The sequence below is a fragment of the Astatotilapia calliptera genome, chromosome 8, assembly GCF_964374335.1.
Source record: "Astatotilapia calliptera chromosome 8, fAstCal68.1, whole genome shotgun sequence".
Taxonomy (NCBI): Eukaryota; Metazoa; Chordata; class Actinopteri; order Cichliformes; family Cichlidae; genus Astatotilapia; species Astatotilapia calliptera.
Window position 1 is genome coordinate 6,380,777 of NC_137429.1, and position 17,568 is coordinate 6,398,344.

Below are 17,568 nucleotides of genomic sequence, written 5' to 3' on the forward strand. Positions count from 1 at the left end.
AGCAACTGTGTGATGCTATCATGGACCAAAATGTCTGAGGAATTTTTCCAGCTCCTTGTTTAATTCTTTCCACGAAAAATTCATATAGTCCTGAAGACCAAACTACCAATCTGTACCTAATGAAATTGTCAGAGACTTATATAGCACTCCTAGAGGGAAAAGAAACTGGGAAATAAAAATGGTCACCATAGCGCCACTATCAACAGCACCTAAATAATTCCAGGTTCTTCTTTTTCAAGTGTTGGACACAAAACATATTTACCTCATCAAATAATCTTCTACTACCAAGAGTAGAAAAACAGTTCTTTTCAAACCTTTCAATTAAAAATGTGCATTATCTCTGTAACAGACTACAGAGGAAGTTCTTCTCAAAACGCCAACCATTTAACTACCACATTTGTTTTGGTTCAGCTTGCTTCCACATGGGGGAGACATGCTCCTCCCATCTTCAACACCCCCTTTTTTTCTACTGTGTAAGGAAAGGAAAAAAAAATGTAGAAATACATAAATATTTCCTCATTTTGGGAAGTCTTCTAAAAATCCAGAGCTCTGTTTTGGAGAAAACAGAAAAACACAAGCGAGACAGACAGACATCCAGAGGGGAGGAGGTGAGACAACCGAGTGAAGAGCTAATTCAAAGATAGAAATGTGACTGAAGCAAAGGAAGAGCACAGAGAAAACACATCTCTTCACTTCAGCTGTTTATCATCTCTCCTGCGTTATGGACCGATCATCTGAGACAGTATTCTGAGGGCCAAACAAGGGCAAAAAAGGAGGAGGGAGAAAAGCAGTAAAACTTGGCTGAAGTGAGGAAACAGCAATTGTGTGGGTGAGCAGAGGCGAAGAGACAGAGACGAAAGGTGGGGGAGTGGTGGAGTGAGGTGCCCTATTCCTTTACACAAAGTGAGAGGGGAAACTGGGGAAAAGAAGAAGAAGAAGACAAGAAGTGATCAAGAGAAGGGGAAGGAGGGAGAAGAGTCAGCCGGACATGGGGCTTTATGCTGTTCTCCTCATCTGTCTCTCCCAGGCTGAGCTAGGCAGAGTCTGGGCTCAAGAGCATGAAGGTAAGCCCCCTTTCTTTAACGTCAACACCCAATACAGATCTACAAACAACATTTTGTTGTCACTAACTATGGAAGGCTTAAAATGCTTTTTGGCACTTTTTATGGCATGTCTATGGATACGTGCATGCGTGAAGTTAACTGGTCTCGTGGTAGTTCTCACTGTCAGTCACAGGAAGCACATAAAAGATGGTGTGCGAGTCTGGATTTTTATTTTCTCTCTCTTTTCATGATGCTATTCCAAAACTTCTGTATTTCCAGTTTGGAGGGGGGAAAATAAATGTCTGGGGTTCATTTGCTTTAATAATACTGATCCTGTGAATGAGAATTTTGGATTTTAACAAATAAATATTTGAGGGTTTAAGATTCATTTCCAAAGTAAAAGATGAAAGTCAGTCAGTGAGAACAGCATCTGAGCTAGGATTTCTTAAATTTGGAAAGTTTCATCTCAGACTGTGTCTCATCACCTGCTCTGTGCATTTCCTGTATATGGATCCTCTGCCATCCTATCTGTAGGTGTGTGTTGGTGCGTGTGTGCATGTATGTATTTTTGTTCTCCTTGGAGATATATTATTTTTAGCCAGCCCCCGTTCTTCCGCTGTTCCTCCTCCTCCTCCGACAATCAGCAGTGCTCTAGTTTCTCTGGCCTCTCCTGTGGTCCCAGTTCCTCTGATCAGGGGCCTAGCTCTGCAGAGGACAACCAGACATACAGAGAGACAGATCTCCTCAAATATACGGTCACACGAAGTCCAGCATAATGTCCAGGCTCATCTTTCCTACTAACACTCCAAAACCAGTGATCCAGATCAATTTATTAGAGTCTCCCTCGTAAAGATGGATTCATATTTGGGCCCTGTAAACTCAGACGTTTTTAGATTAGTGTTCTGTTTCAACAGAAAGTAGAACAGCTCTATACTAAAAAGGAAGTGCTGGAAGCTTGGTAATTAAATGACTACACGCTCAATGACTTATCCAAAGGAACGCCTGACTGCAGATGATGCCAAATCTCTTTTACAGAGCAGATAATAATACAGCAGAGTTAGGTAAAAAGACTACATGGCTGTCCCAACTTTCTCAAAGGTCAGGACCATCAAGACTGTTTACACATCTGCAAATTTCAGTGTAAATTTCACAGAAGTTAAACACCACATAAAAGATATGTGTGGATTTTATGAATGCTGATATATCCATGTACGTGTTGCTTTTATAAGCAGGATATCATCATATTATATCAAATCTGTCTGAAAAATACCAGGAAAATACCTGTGCTAATGAGTTTGTGCAAAAGCAGGCAACACTGTAACTATGAGTCTATAAAGATGCTAGTTGCTAACGTGCAGTAACAGTGCTAACAGTATTTAGCAGTCAGTATCCTTAGCATGTTAGCATGCTAACTTTTGCCATTTAATCTTAAATACAAACAACATGTGGCCCAGGTATCTGGGCTAAAAGCACTAGATGAGAAGCCCAAGTTTATTCACTAATCATCTTCATGTTAGCTGAACCAAATTTCCACAACAACCAATCCAACTAGAACCTAATGGAAGAAGCACAGTATAGGTTTCTGGCACAACCACCTACGTTCAAGGTGGAGAGGAAAAGGTCTGACTTTATGGTCTTGATGGCTTTGATGATGCTGATAAAGGTCAAAAGCTAAAACACGTCAGTCAAACAATAATGCAGTGTCAGAGCTTAAAAGTCTTAAGGCAACAGGGAGTTTTTTGCTTAAAAATGCCTTTGCTGCAAGACCTCTGTTGGTCAACAAATGACAGCAACCTATGTTTCGTATGCACAGTCGTGCACTTCTAAAGTTGTGCGATAACCACCTTGGCTTGAAATCTAAACTATAATCACAAGGATCTTTAATGACAAAGTAGCTTTAATTTATATGTATGTACAAGTAACCACTATAAGGGACTGGATCTGTGTTACCTCTATAGTTTCCATTTGTAGTCCAAGTTCCTAATGACCAATCATGTTTGAGCAGATTCTGGTTGTGTACAGGCAGACAATCTGCACGAAGAGCCAAACAGACATTAGCCAAAGGGTAGTTTTTTTAAACCTGACGATTTTTTAGCTTTTTCTTAGCTGAAAAAGCTTTTCTGCATAACAAACAGTGAATAGAAGACGGAGGACAAAGTCTTGGCCTGGACATCGCCTGAACACTCCGGAAACCTCCAAAAATTGGCAATGGACTCCAGAAGCGAGGGTTACCAGATGTTCCACTTTATATGGGAATGCACAGCATATTTGTCCCTTGTTCCGCCGTTCCACATACTGAGATGATGTCTCGCATTTTGATTGGAACTAGTTTACAAAAGTGAACACATGTGGGTCTCACAAGAAACACATGGTTCAAAAAGAGATTCGCTGACCTACTGCAACCCAAAGATCAGTAGGCGGGAGAAGAGCAGCTGAAATAATATTTAAAGTTTTTAACAGTATTTACAACAGAAAAAGGGAATGCACAGATATATAAAGACTATAAATATACATTGTGGCTTTCATTTATATTAATAATAAGTTGTGGAAAATTGCTTTCAAATACAAAACAGCATTTTCCAATAGATGGTCATTGCTAAATCATTAATTTAAACTTTTGTGTATTTATTAAGTTAGACGTTAAAACGTGAGACTACCTCTAGCCCCATGTGGTTAACATTTGCCTCATGTAGATGGATTTGCACTATTAAGAGTTTTTTTTAACAATGTGGCATCTATACAAGACTATTTTGATTTTAATCTGATCGGCTGCACTTATCATTTCAAGGGGCAGAACATTATTTTCCTCTGAAGTCATTTCTTGGTTGCTACTGCACATTTCTTACTAAGGTAATCTCAGATTTATGACTATAAATATTAAAGCACTAAATAAACAGTTAACTACAACTGGCCAAGCACATCTGCAAACTCAAATCATATGTCATCTGGACTGAAAATGAAAGATCTGTTCAAAAACATAAACAACTGACCCTTGTCAATTTGTGCACATTAATCTAAACACCACATTTTTCTATTTATTTTCAGGTCTTTATCATTCCAGCTGCTAGTGTTTGCGATTGTGTGTTATGGTTACTGCTGTTCTGAGGATAAGGTGCCAAATAGGTCCTCCCACGCTACTAGCTCCAGGCTGGTTTTAACACAGATCACCCTTTTAAAATCCAAAATAATAAAACCACTGCACTGAACTATACTGAGTCGACAAGCGATGACCTCGTCTTGTGATTATTGTTCCCTAATCCCTGTCCTGACAAAGCACGTAATACTGTGTCTCATTTCCACCACTAGAAAAGAGTGATAGGGTCAAGACTTTGATTGTATCTTGAGATTTAATCTGCTCTCGTGTGCTGTGTTTGGACAGTGCACAATAGTTCACTCTCTTCAGTGTGTCTGCCTCTGGAGCAAAGATGTTGGCCTTTTGTTCTCTGTTGATGGGCCTGCAGATAATTCTCTTTCCCCTTCATTGACCAAGTACATGCCCTCGATGTATTCCCGCCTGTACTCAAACTTCAAAGTGTTGCACATTTACCCAGGAAAATATTGTTTTCAGAAGAAATGTATTTTTCGCCCATGGACTTGATCCATCTGAGCAGACTGAAAGGCCATTTAGCTTTTGTCTCAGTTTAGGAACGTGGCTCTGGTTTTTGTAGAGCCTTCAAAAAATACTTTCATACAGAAGAAAATATACCCTGTTGTGTTTCTTAGATATCTGTCTTTGACAACAGATAATGAGGTAAATTATAAGGATAAGTAAAAGGTTTGTGTGTTTATATTGTTATTATATTACAGCTTTGCATTTTCATACTTATAAAGGAAAAAAATAGAGCAAAAAATGAGAGAAATGGAAATAGGAGTGTGTAACATGGTACTGGCATGAATGAATACAATCCATGTATCAACAGAGCAATGTATATGGTTCATCAGGCTGTGTCCTAGTTTGACAACACCCACTAGATTTGTGGTGGTTGCTGCAATGCAGACACATGTGAAGGTACAGTGGACACCGCTGCCATGCAGGTGCCATCTCCTCAAAATAGCGAGCATTTGTTAAGGGATTTAATGTTTCTTAATCAAGTCAACAGACTTGGCACAGAAATAAGGATTTTCTGCTGTTGGATATGTGAGGTTGGCTAAAAAAAAGCAGAAAATCTGACATCCTGCAGATGCATAGATGTAAATTCAAAGGACTGTCAGAATGTGTTTCATGCCTTTGATTTTATTTAGCAGCAACATCAGAGGGCATTTTTGCAGTGAAGCCACTGACTATTCACCCGTACATCTGTCACACATCATATCTGTCGCGTCAACAATTAGACCATTCATCAGCATAGGTTTTGGGTTTTTTTTTTTGCACCAGTTTGCACATTCCCAGTGCAGGGTCCACACGCACATGTGTCTGCCAGACATGATGCTACTGAGGCCTGTCTTAAGTCCAGGTCCTTATGCAAAGCCCAGCACACTTTTGATGTTGAAGTTCATCCAGCCCCACATGCAGACAGTTAGATAAGGTTAATGATGTTTCAGGAAAGAAAATGTGAACACTTGGAAGATCTGTAAAGCAAATCTCAAAGTGACCTATTGTAAGGGTGGCAGGAAAAATCTAAGTATAGTCATGGTCTATTAGACTGTAGCCTAAACTGCGCTAACTTGTGTGCAGCCCCTGAACTCCCCTTTTCAGTTTTCCTGCTCCTCAAAGCTCCTCCTCATTGTTTAACTCTGCTGTTTGAAGCCTCCTCCGCTGTTTAGTGATGATGATGATAAGTGCCAATCTGACCCAGTTAGAAGCTTTTTGTTCTGCAGCAGTGAAATTAGCTTCCACCGCACCATAATCAAACAAGATTCCTCATTAGCACAATCTCCCCCGAGTGTGTAATAACCTCTCTTTTTCACTTGTCCTATTTTGTCCCTTAAGACTTTATAATTTAATATCATTCTTACTTTAGAAAAATTAACATTTTATATATATTTATTTTATGCACTCTCTGTTTGTGTGGTATCAGGTATAACTTTGTGGAGTGCATGTTTTTTGAATCAGCGAAACAATCAAAATACAGGCAGTTAATGTTGGGCTTTAAAACCGGACAGGAACCTTTTGATGTTGAAGCCACAAATTTCTAATTTTATTTTATTTTTATAAAACTAAGTTTAACTATATTAGGTGCACAAAAACTATAAGGTCATAGCCACCGTGACACGTTGGCTTGTGAAGTCCCATTATGAAGCCTCAACCTGAGTTGTATGCCAAGGCGCTAGATAATCCTTCTTTCTGACAAATTTTATTTTATTTTATTTTATTTTATTTTATTTTATTCAGTATGACACAAAATGAGCGACTGAGCCCATAAACTCATCAGCAAAGTGTTTACAGAGGCCTGGGACGAGGGCCACTTTCTCTTCTTTTGCAACCACATGTATTTCCCCCTGGTGATCGTTAAAAAGAATGCAGTTTTAAGATACATTAAGACCCAGGAACTACATCCATCTTTTTCAGTCTTTATGATTAGGTGTGAGTTAGTCATAAATATTCATTGTAGTTTTTGTATTAATATATAGTCTATATGTCTATATAAAAGATGGAAAGCAATGTCAACGCAGAAGTGCCTTAAAGCAGCTCCCCTCTCCCCCAGCAGAGATTGACTCCACTGGTCACAACACGAAGTCTGATTGTATAGATGACTGTGAAAAAATTACTAGTAAAACTACTAATAGTTAATTTACCGCCTGTGTTAAGAAACTGGAAGGTTACAAAGCTATGCCTATGCAGCAGCGATTTGCTTTCCTGCCAATCTCACTTTCAAGCACGTTAGCAAGTCCAGCCTTTGATCTTAGGTCATCTTAGGATCACAGTCAAAGTTTTCAGTTCATACCAGAGCTGCAGGATGGGGTCATGGTTGGGGGTTTGTGCAGTTCTTCAACAACAAACGGTGAAAAACATTTTCTACAGGCCTATTTTTTTGTACACAGGCCTTTCATGTTAGATGAGACAGGGGAGGAATACAAACTACTGCTAAATTTATAATCTGGCATTAACATTTTAATCATAACAAACTGTCAATCCAATAAAACAGCTCCAGACTGAAGGGGGGGGGGGGGGGTTATCCACATAATTTTGGCCATAACTTCGAGACGGGGTTCATCTTTCTCACACTGAAGGGAATGTTCATAACATGCTGTTAATTAATAGCTCAGTTCAGTGAACTAACAGCTCAGAACCAGACAGCAAAGGGAATTTAATCCCTCTGTTTCAGAGGGAATAATGAGCTCTTAACCCTGTTGAACTATCAGTGAGTTCTGCTGATTTTGCAACTGCCAACTAAAAATGTGGACAGTGAGTCATAGATCGGTTGAAAAAAACATAAACAGCCATCTATGATCTGTTAAGCAGATGTCACGAAAGCCCACACAAATGTAGGTGGTCAGTAGAGATGTGAGTGCTCTAAAAAGATGCACACACAGACAAACCCCCACAATCCTTTTGTACATACACAGGGATTATTTGAACAAAGAACAATGTTGGCACCACATGATTAAAAAGGAATCATGCCCCTATTTCTGCATGAGAGATGTATACAAAATCTACGGTGTTGTTTGTGCTGATCTTATTTCTGTCTCTGTGTGAGTTATTGCTCCGTGACCTCTAAACATGGATTTAATTTTCTTTAGATATGTATGCCTGTTAATGATCCAGATTATGGTAACCAATAAAGAACAGATGTGACCACAGAGTTTAAAGTCAAAGTCATTATAATGTCTATAAAAACTACATTTTACAAGACAGTTTTCACACATTTTGAGAGATAATTACATTATCTTGTTTTTCCTCAAAGTAATTGTGATTTAGTAAGCAAGTCTGTGGCTTTTTGTTTGTTGAACTCTTATGTCTCAAATTGATGGTTAACAACAGGTGAGAGATTATGTGGTGAGAGTATTTATTCATGGATTAAATCCTCAAGAAGTACATCATCGTGAATGAATCTGCATGTATGTGTGTGCTGCTGCTTGTGTTGTTCTAGATGCATGGAGTGGAACTGCTTTGGAAGATCCGTCCAGTTTTCACAGAACCAGGAGAGACCAGCAGACCCCACACAAACACAGGGAAGCCCGCAGCTCACAGGCTGAAGGAGGAGGAGGAGTTGATATCAGTCCCCTGCCTGACAACATGACTCGCATAGTGGTGAGATGCAATGACTGATTCATGGCTAAGACCTTAGATTACAATAGTGACAGTAGGAAAATCAACTATTTTAATATGGCCTAAATTCTGTTCATAGAAATGACGCTCCCATTGCTCTTTTACTTACAACACATACAGTAAATATCAAGTTTAATGTAAGCTCTAAAATAATGACATCATGCCTATGCTTGAAGCTAAAGCTACACAGCGTATAGCTGTTCCTTAAGCTTTCAATCTCTCTAATGGCCAGCAGGGGGCATCTGCTCTGGTTGTGGTCCAGCTAGATGGCCATGAGAAAGTGAGCTTCATATCAGTCGATTTCATACCAAAGTAAACACTTTCCTAATGTCTTTACTGTCTTAATTGTTTATCTTATTCTTATTGTATTCCAGTGTTCTCTAACTTTGCACTGTCCACTTTCTGCTGTAACAAAACAAATTTCCCCCGTCTGGGACTAATAAAGGTTATCTTATCTTTTCTTAGATGGCCAACTCTTTTTCAATTGAGAATAATGTTCATTTAGAAAATTATGGTCCTATTTAGAATAAAACAGATGTTTTTGTGTTGGCAAACCTTTTGTAAGACTGCGATGGCCAAAACCGCCAACAGTTTCTTATAGAGCCACTTTCAGCTGTCATAACTCTAAGTTGGTATGAGGTTTCCTGTTGAGCAGATATGCTGTGTTTGGTTTTTTGCAAACATGGCACTGTGCATAATAACCAAACATCTTCAATTTGGTTTTATGTTTCCAACGGGCACTTAGGATTGCAACTGTGCAAACCTTAGCATGCTGTTATGTTCTTTCTAGAGAGAAGAGCAGTCCAAACAACCCATATTATTCAGCCATTTTCTAACTGTACTGTCTTGAACTTTAAAAGTTCTACAGAGGAACTGTCTACAGAGTCAGTTTTGTTGCTAAGTTTGTATGTTGAGACTGCGTCACTGCATGTGGCTTCAGAATGTGCTGTTTGTATTGTATTATCTAACTCTGCTAAAATTATGCTAAAATTAGCCTAAACTGCATAATACTTCCTTATGGAGGGCTCATTGTTGTAGAAAACTGTACAGCCACAGAGCTACAACCAGTAAGAGCATGAGAAAAACTGCCCCAAAAACTGTGACCAGTGAGAATGAGGTCAACACAGCTGTGCAAGTCATTGTCAGCTGAATTACAGAAATGAGAATTCTTATATTTATTGGTTCTGCAAGAAAAAGGGCATTAATAGCTGCCAACTTAAAATGACATTAGCCTGAGGGATAAATATCCCCTACTTATTTTAGGAAAACTAAACCATCCATTACACCAAAGCCAAAGAATCTTTAGTGTCAATCAATATAGTGATGTTTACATGGTTATTATAATCTTTAAACCAAGAAACAAGTTACTTTCACGAACGCTGCAGAATTAACCTAACCATAGGCTGGGGTATCACAGGTTGGTATGCTGACCCCTAACAACATTTTAACCTTTAATATAGCTCATTGTTATCTGTGTATGACAATATGAAGAGATAAATGTGAGGCAAACTCTAACTGTAAATGGCTTTGGTAATGATATTGTGCTGACAAGTCAAGTAGCTACTGCCAAGCCAGAAAAAATAAAGTTTAGTCAAAGGTAAAGCCTGTAGCACATCACTGTCCTGTGCCATTTTCCAGTCATTATTTTAGAAGTGTGTGTCTGCGTGTGTGTGTTTTTAGTGCATGGGATGAGGTTTTATGAGTGTCTTACCTCCTAGACTCATCTTTCACTTCAATCAGCCTCAGTAAAAATTAGCCCAAATAAATTGTGTTCTACGTTTTTTTCTTCCTCTCCCTACAATTCAAATTGAAAACAGACCACATACTTGTGTTGCCAGCTTACAGTGTTTGTTTAAGCATGGCTGCGCACGAGTATGTGCATGTGTGTGTGACTCACTTGGATTGGATCACAAGTAACCCTGTTATAATGCTGTTGCTGCTGCTGCTTTTTTAGGGGGAGGCCTGATCCCAATTTCCAAAACCCTCCATCTCCTGTCCAATCAGAGTCACTTCAATAAGTCAGTCAGCTGTGAGGGAAAATAAATGATTATTCTCCTCACCTAGAATCCCCCTAGAAAATACAGGCTGGTGTCAGGCAGTGGAGATGGAAGAAAAAAGTGGGTCACTTGCTGTAAGTGGAGCAGCCGGAGCTGCATTTAACTGCTCCACTTTCTGAGCCCATACTAAACCCCAGAACCATTGCTCTCTGTCACCTTCAACTATGCTATACATTAATAATGCCATCAAGACTGGAGATCTGTATGAAGACACAAGTGCTTGTTGTCAAAGCCAATGTGTAAACAGCTCCATCAAGTGGCACTATGTGAGAAGGACTGAAGGGAAAAATCCCTGCATGACTCACTGAGTTTTATCCCAGTTGTTTTTTCAAAATAAGACATTTTTGCTTTTTTCACATTATTTTTGAGCTGATCGACTAAATAGTGTTTTTTTTTTCACTTCACACTTACACTAACCTAAATATTTTTCACAAAAAAGAGGAAAAAAGGTAAGACTGTACTTTCATCTAATACCAGTAATAATACCTGTAATACCTGTACTACAATATGGTGCAGCGAATAATTATAAGCTTTATTTAACTAAGTAAGCCATTAAGAGCAGAGGAAATAGAGTAGCTTAAAACATATATATCAAAATGTAAACACTGGAAAATCTCAACAAACCAACTCACAAAATGCTGCCTCCTGTTGGTGAAAGTCAAGTTCTGAAGAAGGTAATTTAAAAAAAAGTACCTTGTACAAACACAAATGTAAGAAATCTGTTTAGAACGATGATAAATGTTTTGATTAGCTATTAGAAACTGGTACAATAGGATGCAAAAATCCCCCAAATGTTCATAAAGATGAGTTCTCTTTGATAAGATTTCTTCTCAGAGATATGTAAAAGGGTAAGATGTTCTATTTTTTTCATTTGTTATTATTATATGGAAATGCACGTAGCAATCCTTTAGACTACTAGTTTAAGATGTACATAAAACAAGATTGAAAACTATGCATCTTTATTTTGGAGTGGCTAGAGCTACCCAAAATGTATACATTTTGAATTATCCAGTCCTGTAGTAAGTCATTGATTTCAATATAAATCAGTCTATTTCATACAGAGACCTACTCTAAATTACCTCACCATGATTAATGTATTCAGGAAACTTGTCTAATGAGTGACCTCTTTCTCTCAGGAGGACTCCCAGAAGTACTACAGATGGCAGAGTTTTGGTCCAACAGACACACAGACTGCAAGCTTGTGGGTGGATATGGACAACCTGCACAAAAACCAAGTCAGAATTCACGGCATACTGTCCAACGCGCATCGACAGGCAGCGGTGAGATGAGCGTTCGCACATTCAAGCACTAATGTCTGATTTACAGACAGATTTAACCACATCTGACATGTCTTCTTATTCACAGAGAGTGGCACTCTCCTTTGATTTCCCCTTCTATGGGCACTACTTGAGACAAATTATTATAGCAACTGGAGGTAGGTCACATGCTTCAGTTTAAAGATGTGCTGTTCGACCATGAGGTAGAGGTGTTTTTAAAATCTTTAACAGTTCACTTCTCTTAATGTTTCTCTTCAGGTTTCATCTACATGGGTGAAATAACTCACAGAATGCTAACCGCCACCCAGTATGTCGCTCCCCTCATGGCCAATTTTGACCCTAGCTTTACTAAAAATTCAACAGTGAGGTACTCGGATAATGGTAGGTAAAGGTTCCTCTATGAAGTCTCTAGAGTTTGGGAGCTCCTGGGTATCTCTGACTGGCCTTTGTATACTGCTTTGCCCAGGAAATTTATTTGTCGTGCAGTGGGACAAAGTGCGGTTAAAGGACCGAGAGGCAGCGGGGCCTTTTACTTTCCAGGCAGCGCTCCACAAAAATGGAACAATTGTTTTCAACTACAAAGATGTAAGTTATGTATTTTTAATCAGATGTAGCAAAAAATATAATTCCACCACTTCAATATTTTGTAAAAAACACAGCTCAGCTTGAATGTCAGGTTTACCAGTGTCAAAACAAACTTCTGTTCTTTTTTGAGATCCCATTGCCAGTGGAGGAAATAAATTCTACTGAGCATCCGCTGAAAGTTGGACTATCTGACGCTTTCATGGGACACCTCCCTACATCACTGCTGTCAGGTCAGCTCCTTTAAAATAAAAAAGAGATGCTTCCTCTACTGTTAATTTAAAGTAATTATTCATATTTTAGTAAATTATTAAGCCAGTTAAGGCAGAGGAGTAAAAGCAGAAATTAAATACTTTCCATTACAAGTAGTTCAATTTGAACAGGAGTTAGTCCCCTCTCAGAAACATGGAGAACAGACTTCATTTTAAGTTTTCACATGAGACTTAATACAGAAGAAAGGCTGACATTCAATTTTTGTCTTGATAGAAGCAAAGCGGCGTACTATCTATGAGTATCATCGTGTTGCCATTGACACCACAAAGATTGTGAGCGGATCAGCTTTTGAGTTCACACCTCTGCCCAGTAAGTTCTGTTTCAAACTAGTTTTTGTTCGATAGCCTAGCCTCATTACTCACCCCGTAACTGCGTAATGATGCGATTCCCGTTCCCCAGCTTGTCTTCAACACACATCCTGTGATCTCTGCCTAACATCCAACTTGACAAGCAGCTGTGGCTGGTGCAACACACTTCAACGGTAAGACAAAGTTCAATTCGTGATGTTATGAGACTCTCGCCTTTTCTCACTTTGCTTTTCATTTCTAGATGTTCTGATGGTATAGACCGACATAGACAAGAGTGGCTGGATTACAACTGCCCTGAAGAGGTGAGACTCATTACCATATTACACAAGAGAGAGATGAGCAGCTTTGTTACTGATTCCTGAGTCATTCTTTTCGGCATTCACTCAGGCTAAAGGCATGTGTGAGGACTACAACACAGTTCTACCTGAAGCAACTATGAGCTCCTTTAATCACTCCTCTCCAGGTCCAACCGTTTCAGTGCTTGAAGAACAGCCTGTTACTAGGGGTGAGTTGGAAAATACAGTGCTGGTATTTCAGCAAAAACTCAGTCCCACAACTGGTGAAGGATTAATGAAGGAATATTTAATTGTTTATTTTTTGGGGGATCATGCAAAATGTGACCCTTTGTGAATAGATTAAGGAGAAGCAGAATTACTAGTAGCTCTCTGACTTCTGAGCATTACAGAATTAAAGCTGAATTTCCATAGAGAGCATAAGCATTCAGGTACCAGCTGCACGACTCAATATAAACAGTAGATAGCCCCTAAATCTGTGTCAGATTTAAACTTGTACATCTTTGCAAACATTTTCAGAATGTAAAAAATAACAATAACAGAAAGCTTATCATAAAGCTAGTCTCACTATAAAATTATGCCTAATAATTGCTGAACTTATCTATGTATTTATATATGAGATTTTGTGTAGATCTTTTCAAAGACATGTTTATGTAAAATCAAATGTACCTAAGCAAATAGGAGTGCCTTCTGTTGCATTGGCAGGGACACTTTTTATGAATAACTAAATTTTCACTTTTGACAGTAATAATCAGAAGAAACCATTAGAAGTGTGTGAGCAGAAGCTATGATTTCCAAAGCTTGTAATCTAACCAGGGGTAGGCCCCAGGGATCAATCATAGGACCACAATTTATTCATTCAATATGTTCAAAAATTTTAAGTTCATCTATATGTTTCTACTTATTTATTTGTATAAATTCTGCTAATTAAGAACCCACTGATTTTAAATCTCATGTGTTCTATTATCATAGTTAAATAAAGATTATGTAAGTGTCAAACTCAACTTTAATAAAGTCCAACAGTAAAGTAGTCAAATATTTGTTTTTCCATGTGGACTTTGGGAAGAGACTGATGATTGTTTTTTAATGTTTTTCTGTTGATTTTCTGTGTATACAGATTTTGGGGAGATTTACTGTAAATACAAACAAGTGAACATGAATTTCTTTTTCTTTTTTTTTTTAATTTGAAAACGAAAATTGTCCCCACTTAGTTTTAGGAAGTTGGCCACAGAGTTTTCCAAAGTAAAGTCCATAGTTAGCTACCTAGGCATTTCTATATTTAGAAATGCTTTAACAGGAGCAACAATCTTCCTTCCTTTCAGATATACAGACGAGCCCTCCAAACAACGGGATGACAGAGAACACGGCCATCATCGCAGGCGTTGTGGCTGCTCTAGTTCTGCTTGTAGCTCTCACCTTACTGGCTGTTTACTACATCAACACACATCCCACAGTGGCTCCACCATTCTACCTCATGCAGGTCAGAAAAACAACATCCAGCTCTCATTCCCTCTGCAGTAGGGATGGTCACAGACTTTAATTTTCTTTTAAAATATAGAGGACCTTTTCTTGTCTTAAAATATATGTTTTCCCTTAATTTCACTTTGACCTGGTGGGCTGTAATATACTGCTATGGTCAGATGGTGGTGGTAAAGTTGTTTTAAGCCACTGTTGAAATACATCATTGATGCTGGTATTAAAAGGAATGTAGATTTAAGGCACTTCTGCATTGGCTTCCCTTTTAAACCTGGAAGTTATGTCCATCTTTTATAATGTCTACATAACTACCAGACTTCAGACAGGTGAAACGTGTAAGCATGCATACTCTGTCACTGGGTGACCAGTTTATTTCACAGGTCAATGAAATGACAGATTCACCTGATGAATGAGAAGTGGGTGATGTTCATGTGTCTGCAAAAAGACTTGCAGAAGTCTGTGACAAAACAGCCCTGAACACTGGAAACACTCTCCTGATGATCTTTAAGCTCCAATGGGCCAATGAGCTTGTGGCTTCACAGTAAAACCCACTCTTGACTTGAAAACACTCACCTTTAAAATTCATAAATGCACTTGCAGTAAAGTTTAGGGGATTTATGGATGTGCAATAGGCACATCCCAGTGGCTACATTCATCTTTTATGCCGTCTATGGTTGAAGCCTGCATCTTCCCATTTGCCTGCTAGGTGGTCTTTACCTACTACTGTTTCTCTGTCTGCAGCGACGCACCAATAACTACTGGCCCTCTATGAAGTTCCGCAATCAGGGCTGTCACTCCAGTTATGCTGAAGTCGAGCTCGGGGGCCATGAAAAGGAAGGCTTCATTGAAGCTGAGCACTGCTGCTAAGGGTCTAGGACTTGCAGGACTCAATCAGTGGAAGAGAGGACACCATCTTGAGGAAAACTGCGGTACTACAGGAGGATGAATATGGACATTCAGGCTGACCATCAACACAAGATGTCCTTACTCCAACCTTTGAGGCTGGACAGTGTTTACTGTAACTGCTCTTGTAGCTCTTGCCAGCTTTCTCTGTGTCTTTTGCTGTTTGCCATCACACAGAGGATTAGCCATATTATCTAAGGGTTGGAGGGTTTGAGAGGAAGACGGCAGTACAGAAATGATGAGATGCAAATGTCCAAAAGCCAATGATGCAAGGGCCTGTCAGGGAATGAATTAAACTAGCCTTCATACTGCAAATCAATGTACCACTCAACTTTACTCTGTGTTTTTTGTTTTTATCCATTTTATGGAGTCACTTTTGTTTCATGAAACTTCTACGCGAGCAACGATGAGTTCATAAAATGTTATATCTATGTGGACTTCACTACGACAGATATTTAGCTTTATAGCTGATAGTGATTATAAGGACGTATGTTGTTTGGATGAATTTTAGAGACGTGTTATGAGGGTTTTCTTTGAACCTTTCTGTTTAAATGTCTTCTAATAAAAGCTGGTGACGAGTCTGGATTTTGATCTCAAGGTCATAGTCTGGTGAGTGACTAACATCTATTTAGATGGTTTTCAATTTTTATAACTAAATGAATGAGCCTTAAAATATAAGGAAACAGCATTAAAGATACTGTTAGAGAAATACCTTATGTGGGCATTAATACTTCATGTGCATCTAATTTTTAAAAATAAATTTACATTATAGCTTAAGCACTGCTGTGATAACAACTCAAAATGACTGCATGTATGGAATTCATTTTTTATGCAAATTTATTTGACAGCAAATGCATCTGTCTCGCCCTGAGACAGCTAGGATGGATGGAAATTTATCTCCTTCCTTGCTGAAGTCCCATGATAGGTTAAAAATTGCAAAAATGTAAGGTATTTAGGGCTGTGCACAGCATTGCCACAGGATGGCGCCATAACACAACACGAAATTCCACATGACAAGCGCAGCCACGGTGATCATTTGTTATATTGAGCTTAAAGATCAAGGTGTGTACCGAGCAGAGACAGATATTCCGATAGTTTTGCTAACATACAGGCATATTAACCGCTTGCAACGTCTATAAATACTTGTAAACTTTGCAGATTAATAAGAAAAGAGATTTTCCACACAACTAATGGTGACAAAATCAAAAAGTAAAGTAAAAGTACACATTGGGACATGTAATTAATTTAGTGGTAAAACCCTCTGAAGAATTTCTTTTAGATAAGGTGGAATATAGTATTTTAAGACGCGGTGGGAAACATAAAAGCGACAAAAAGACATACGGCTACTCGTAGAGATTATGTTCGTTAAGTAAGGAATAAACTTCATATATCGCTAGGCAATCGGTCAAGTTTTCTATTACATTTATTTATACGAACGCAACGACAAAAAGTCACCAAGGAAAGAAAAGAGGGGGCACCCGGATTTGAACCGGGGACCTCTTGATCTGCAGTCAAATGCTCTACCACTGAGCTATACCCCCGATGCACGAAATAGGCCAGTTTTGGCTATATGAATATACCACATGTTCAGTACTGACACGCTGAATATACTATATAGTTGTTTCTTGCATTTACTCATAAATCCCAACATATATTATAATACACAGGTTTGTTTAGTCCGAAGCTTTCCGCTAACTTAACAATGTAAACAAAATGGCAGACCTGGTTGTAATCGAGCTTGTTTCCAGCAGAGGGCGTCAAATAAACAAAGTCGAACCGCAGTACAGTATATTATCATGTCCCCACGTAGCAGTTGGTGATATCTATTTATCATTCACGTCATCAATAGCATGGAAAATTCTTTGTTTTCTTTACTGGTTAAATTTTTGTGTTAGTGCTGTGTATGGGTTTTTTTTTTTTTAAATAAAAAGTTGTAACCCTGTTGTTGTATAAATGTAGATATTTAGAGCTTACCGCGATAAATTTATGTTTAGAGTCGACCTTATTTATTTAAAAGCGTTATTACAGTACATTTGGATTAGTCTATGTTGTTACTCCTTTTAAGGTTATCAACCTCACTTCTCCTCAACGCTGCTGATGCTGCCTTCAAGGCATGCGAAAACCCTGTAATTTACAAAACATATTT

General features: G+C 38.6%; 1 protein-coding gene, 1 long non-coding RNA gene and 1 other non-coding gene across 4 annotated transcripts in view; 2 read left to right on the top strand and 1 right to left on the bottom strand.

Annotated features, from left to right (window-relative positions):
* The window catches only part of LOC113028107 (uncharacterized), a 460,838-nt gene that overhangs the window by 317,178 nt on the left and 126,092 nt on the right, over positions 1 to 17,568 (top strand). The window lies entirely within an intron of this gene.
* Positions 651 to 16,007, top strand: LOC113028124 (plexin domain-containing protein 1-like). Of its 2 annotated transcripts, none has more exons than XM_026178149.2 (13): positions 651 to 1,064; positions 8,075 to 8,235; positions 11,447 to 11,590; positions 11,676 to 11,745; positions 11,846 to 11,968; positions 12,054 to 12,172; positions 12,303 to 12,402; positions 12,656 to 12,751; positions 12,842 to 12,923; positions 12,992 to 13,052; positions 13,138 to 13,255; positions 14,366 to 14,523; positions 15,261 to 16,007. In XM_026178149.2, the coding sequence occupies exons 1-13, from the start codon at positions 989 to 991 to the stop codon at positions 15,384 to 15,386; spliced, it is 1,434 nt and encodes a 477-aa protein (XP_026033934.1). In that variant the 5' UTR covers positions 651 to 988; the 3' UTR covers positions 15,387 to 16,007. The 2 variants fall into 2 exon arrangements, with proteins under 2 accessions (XP_026033934.1, XP_026033935.1); XM_026178150.2 differs by having other exon boundaries at positions 12,659 to 12,751.
* On the bottom strand, positions 16,892 to 16,963 carry trnac-gca (transfer RNA cysteine (anticodon GCA)). The gene has a single exon. It is a non-coding gene; the product is annotated as a tRNA-Cys (tRNA).

What these genes read in the sequence shown, in the direction of transcription:
- LOC113028124 (XM_026178149.2), top strand. Translation starts at nt 989, where the DNA reads ATGGGGCTTTATGCTGTTCTCCTCATCTGTCTCTCCCAGGCTGAGCTA. An exon ending in CTGGGCTCAAGAGCATGAAG is followed by an intron (nt 1,065 to 8,074) that starts GTAAGCCCCCTT and finishes GTGTTGTTCTAG; the next exon opens with ATGCATGGAGTGGAACTGCT. An exon ending in ACAACATGACTCGCATAGTG is followed by an intron (nt 8,236 to 11,446) that starts GTGAGATGCAAT and finishes TCTTTCTCTCAG; the next exon opens with GAGGACTCCCAGAAGTACTA.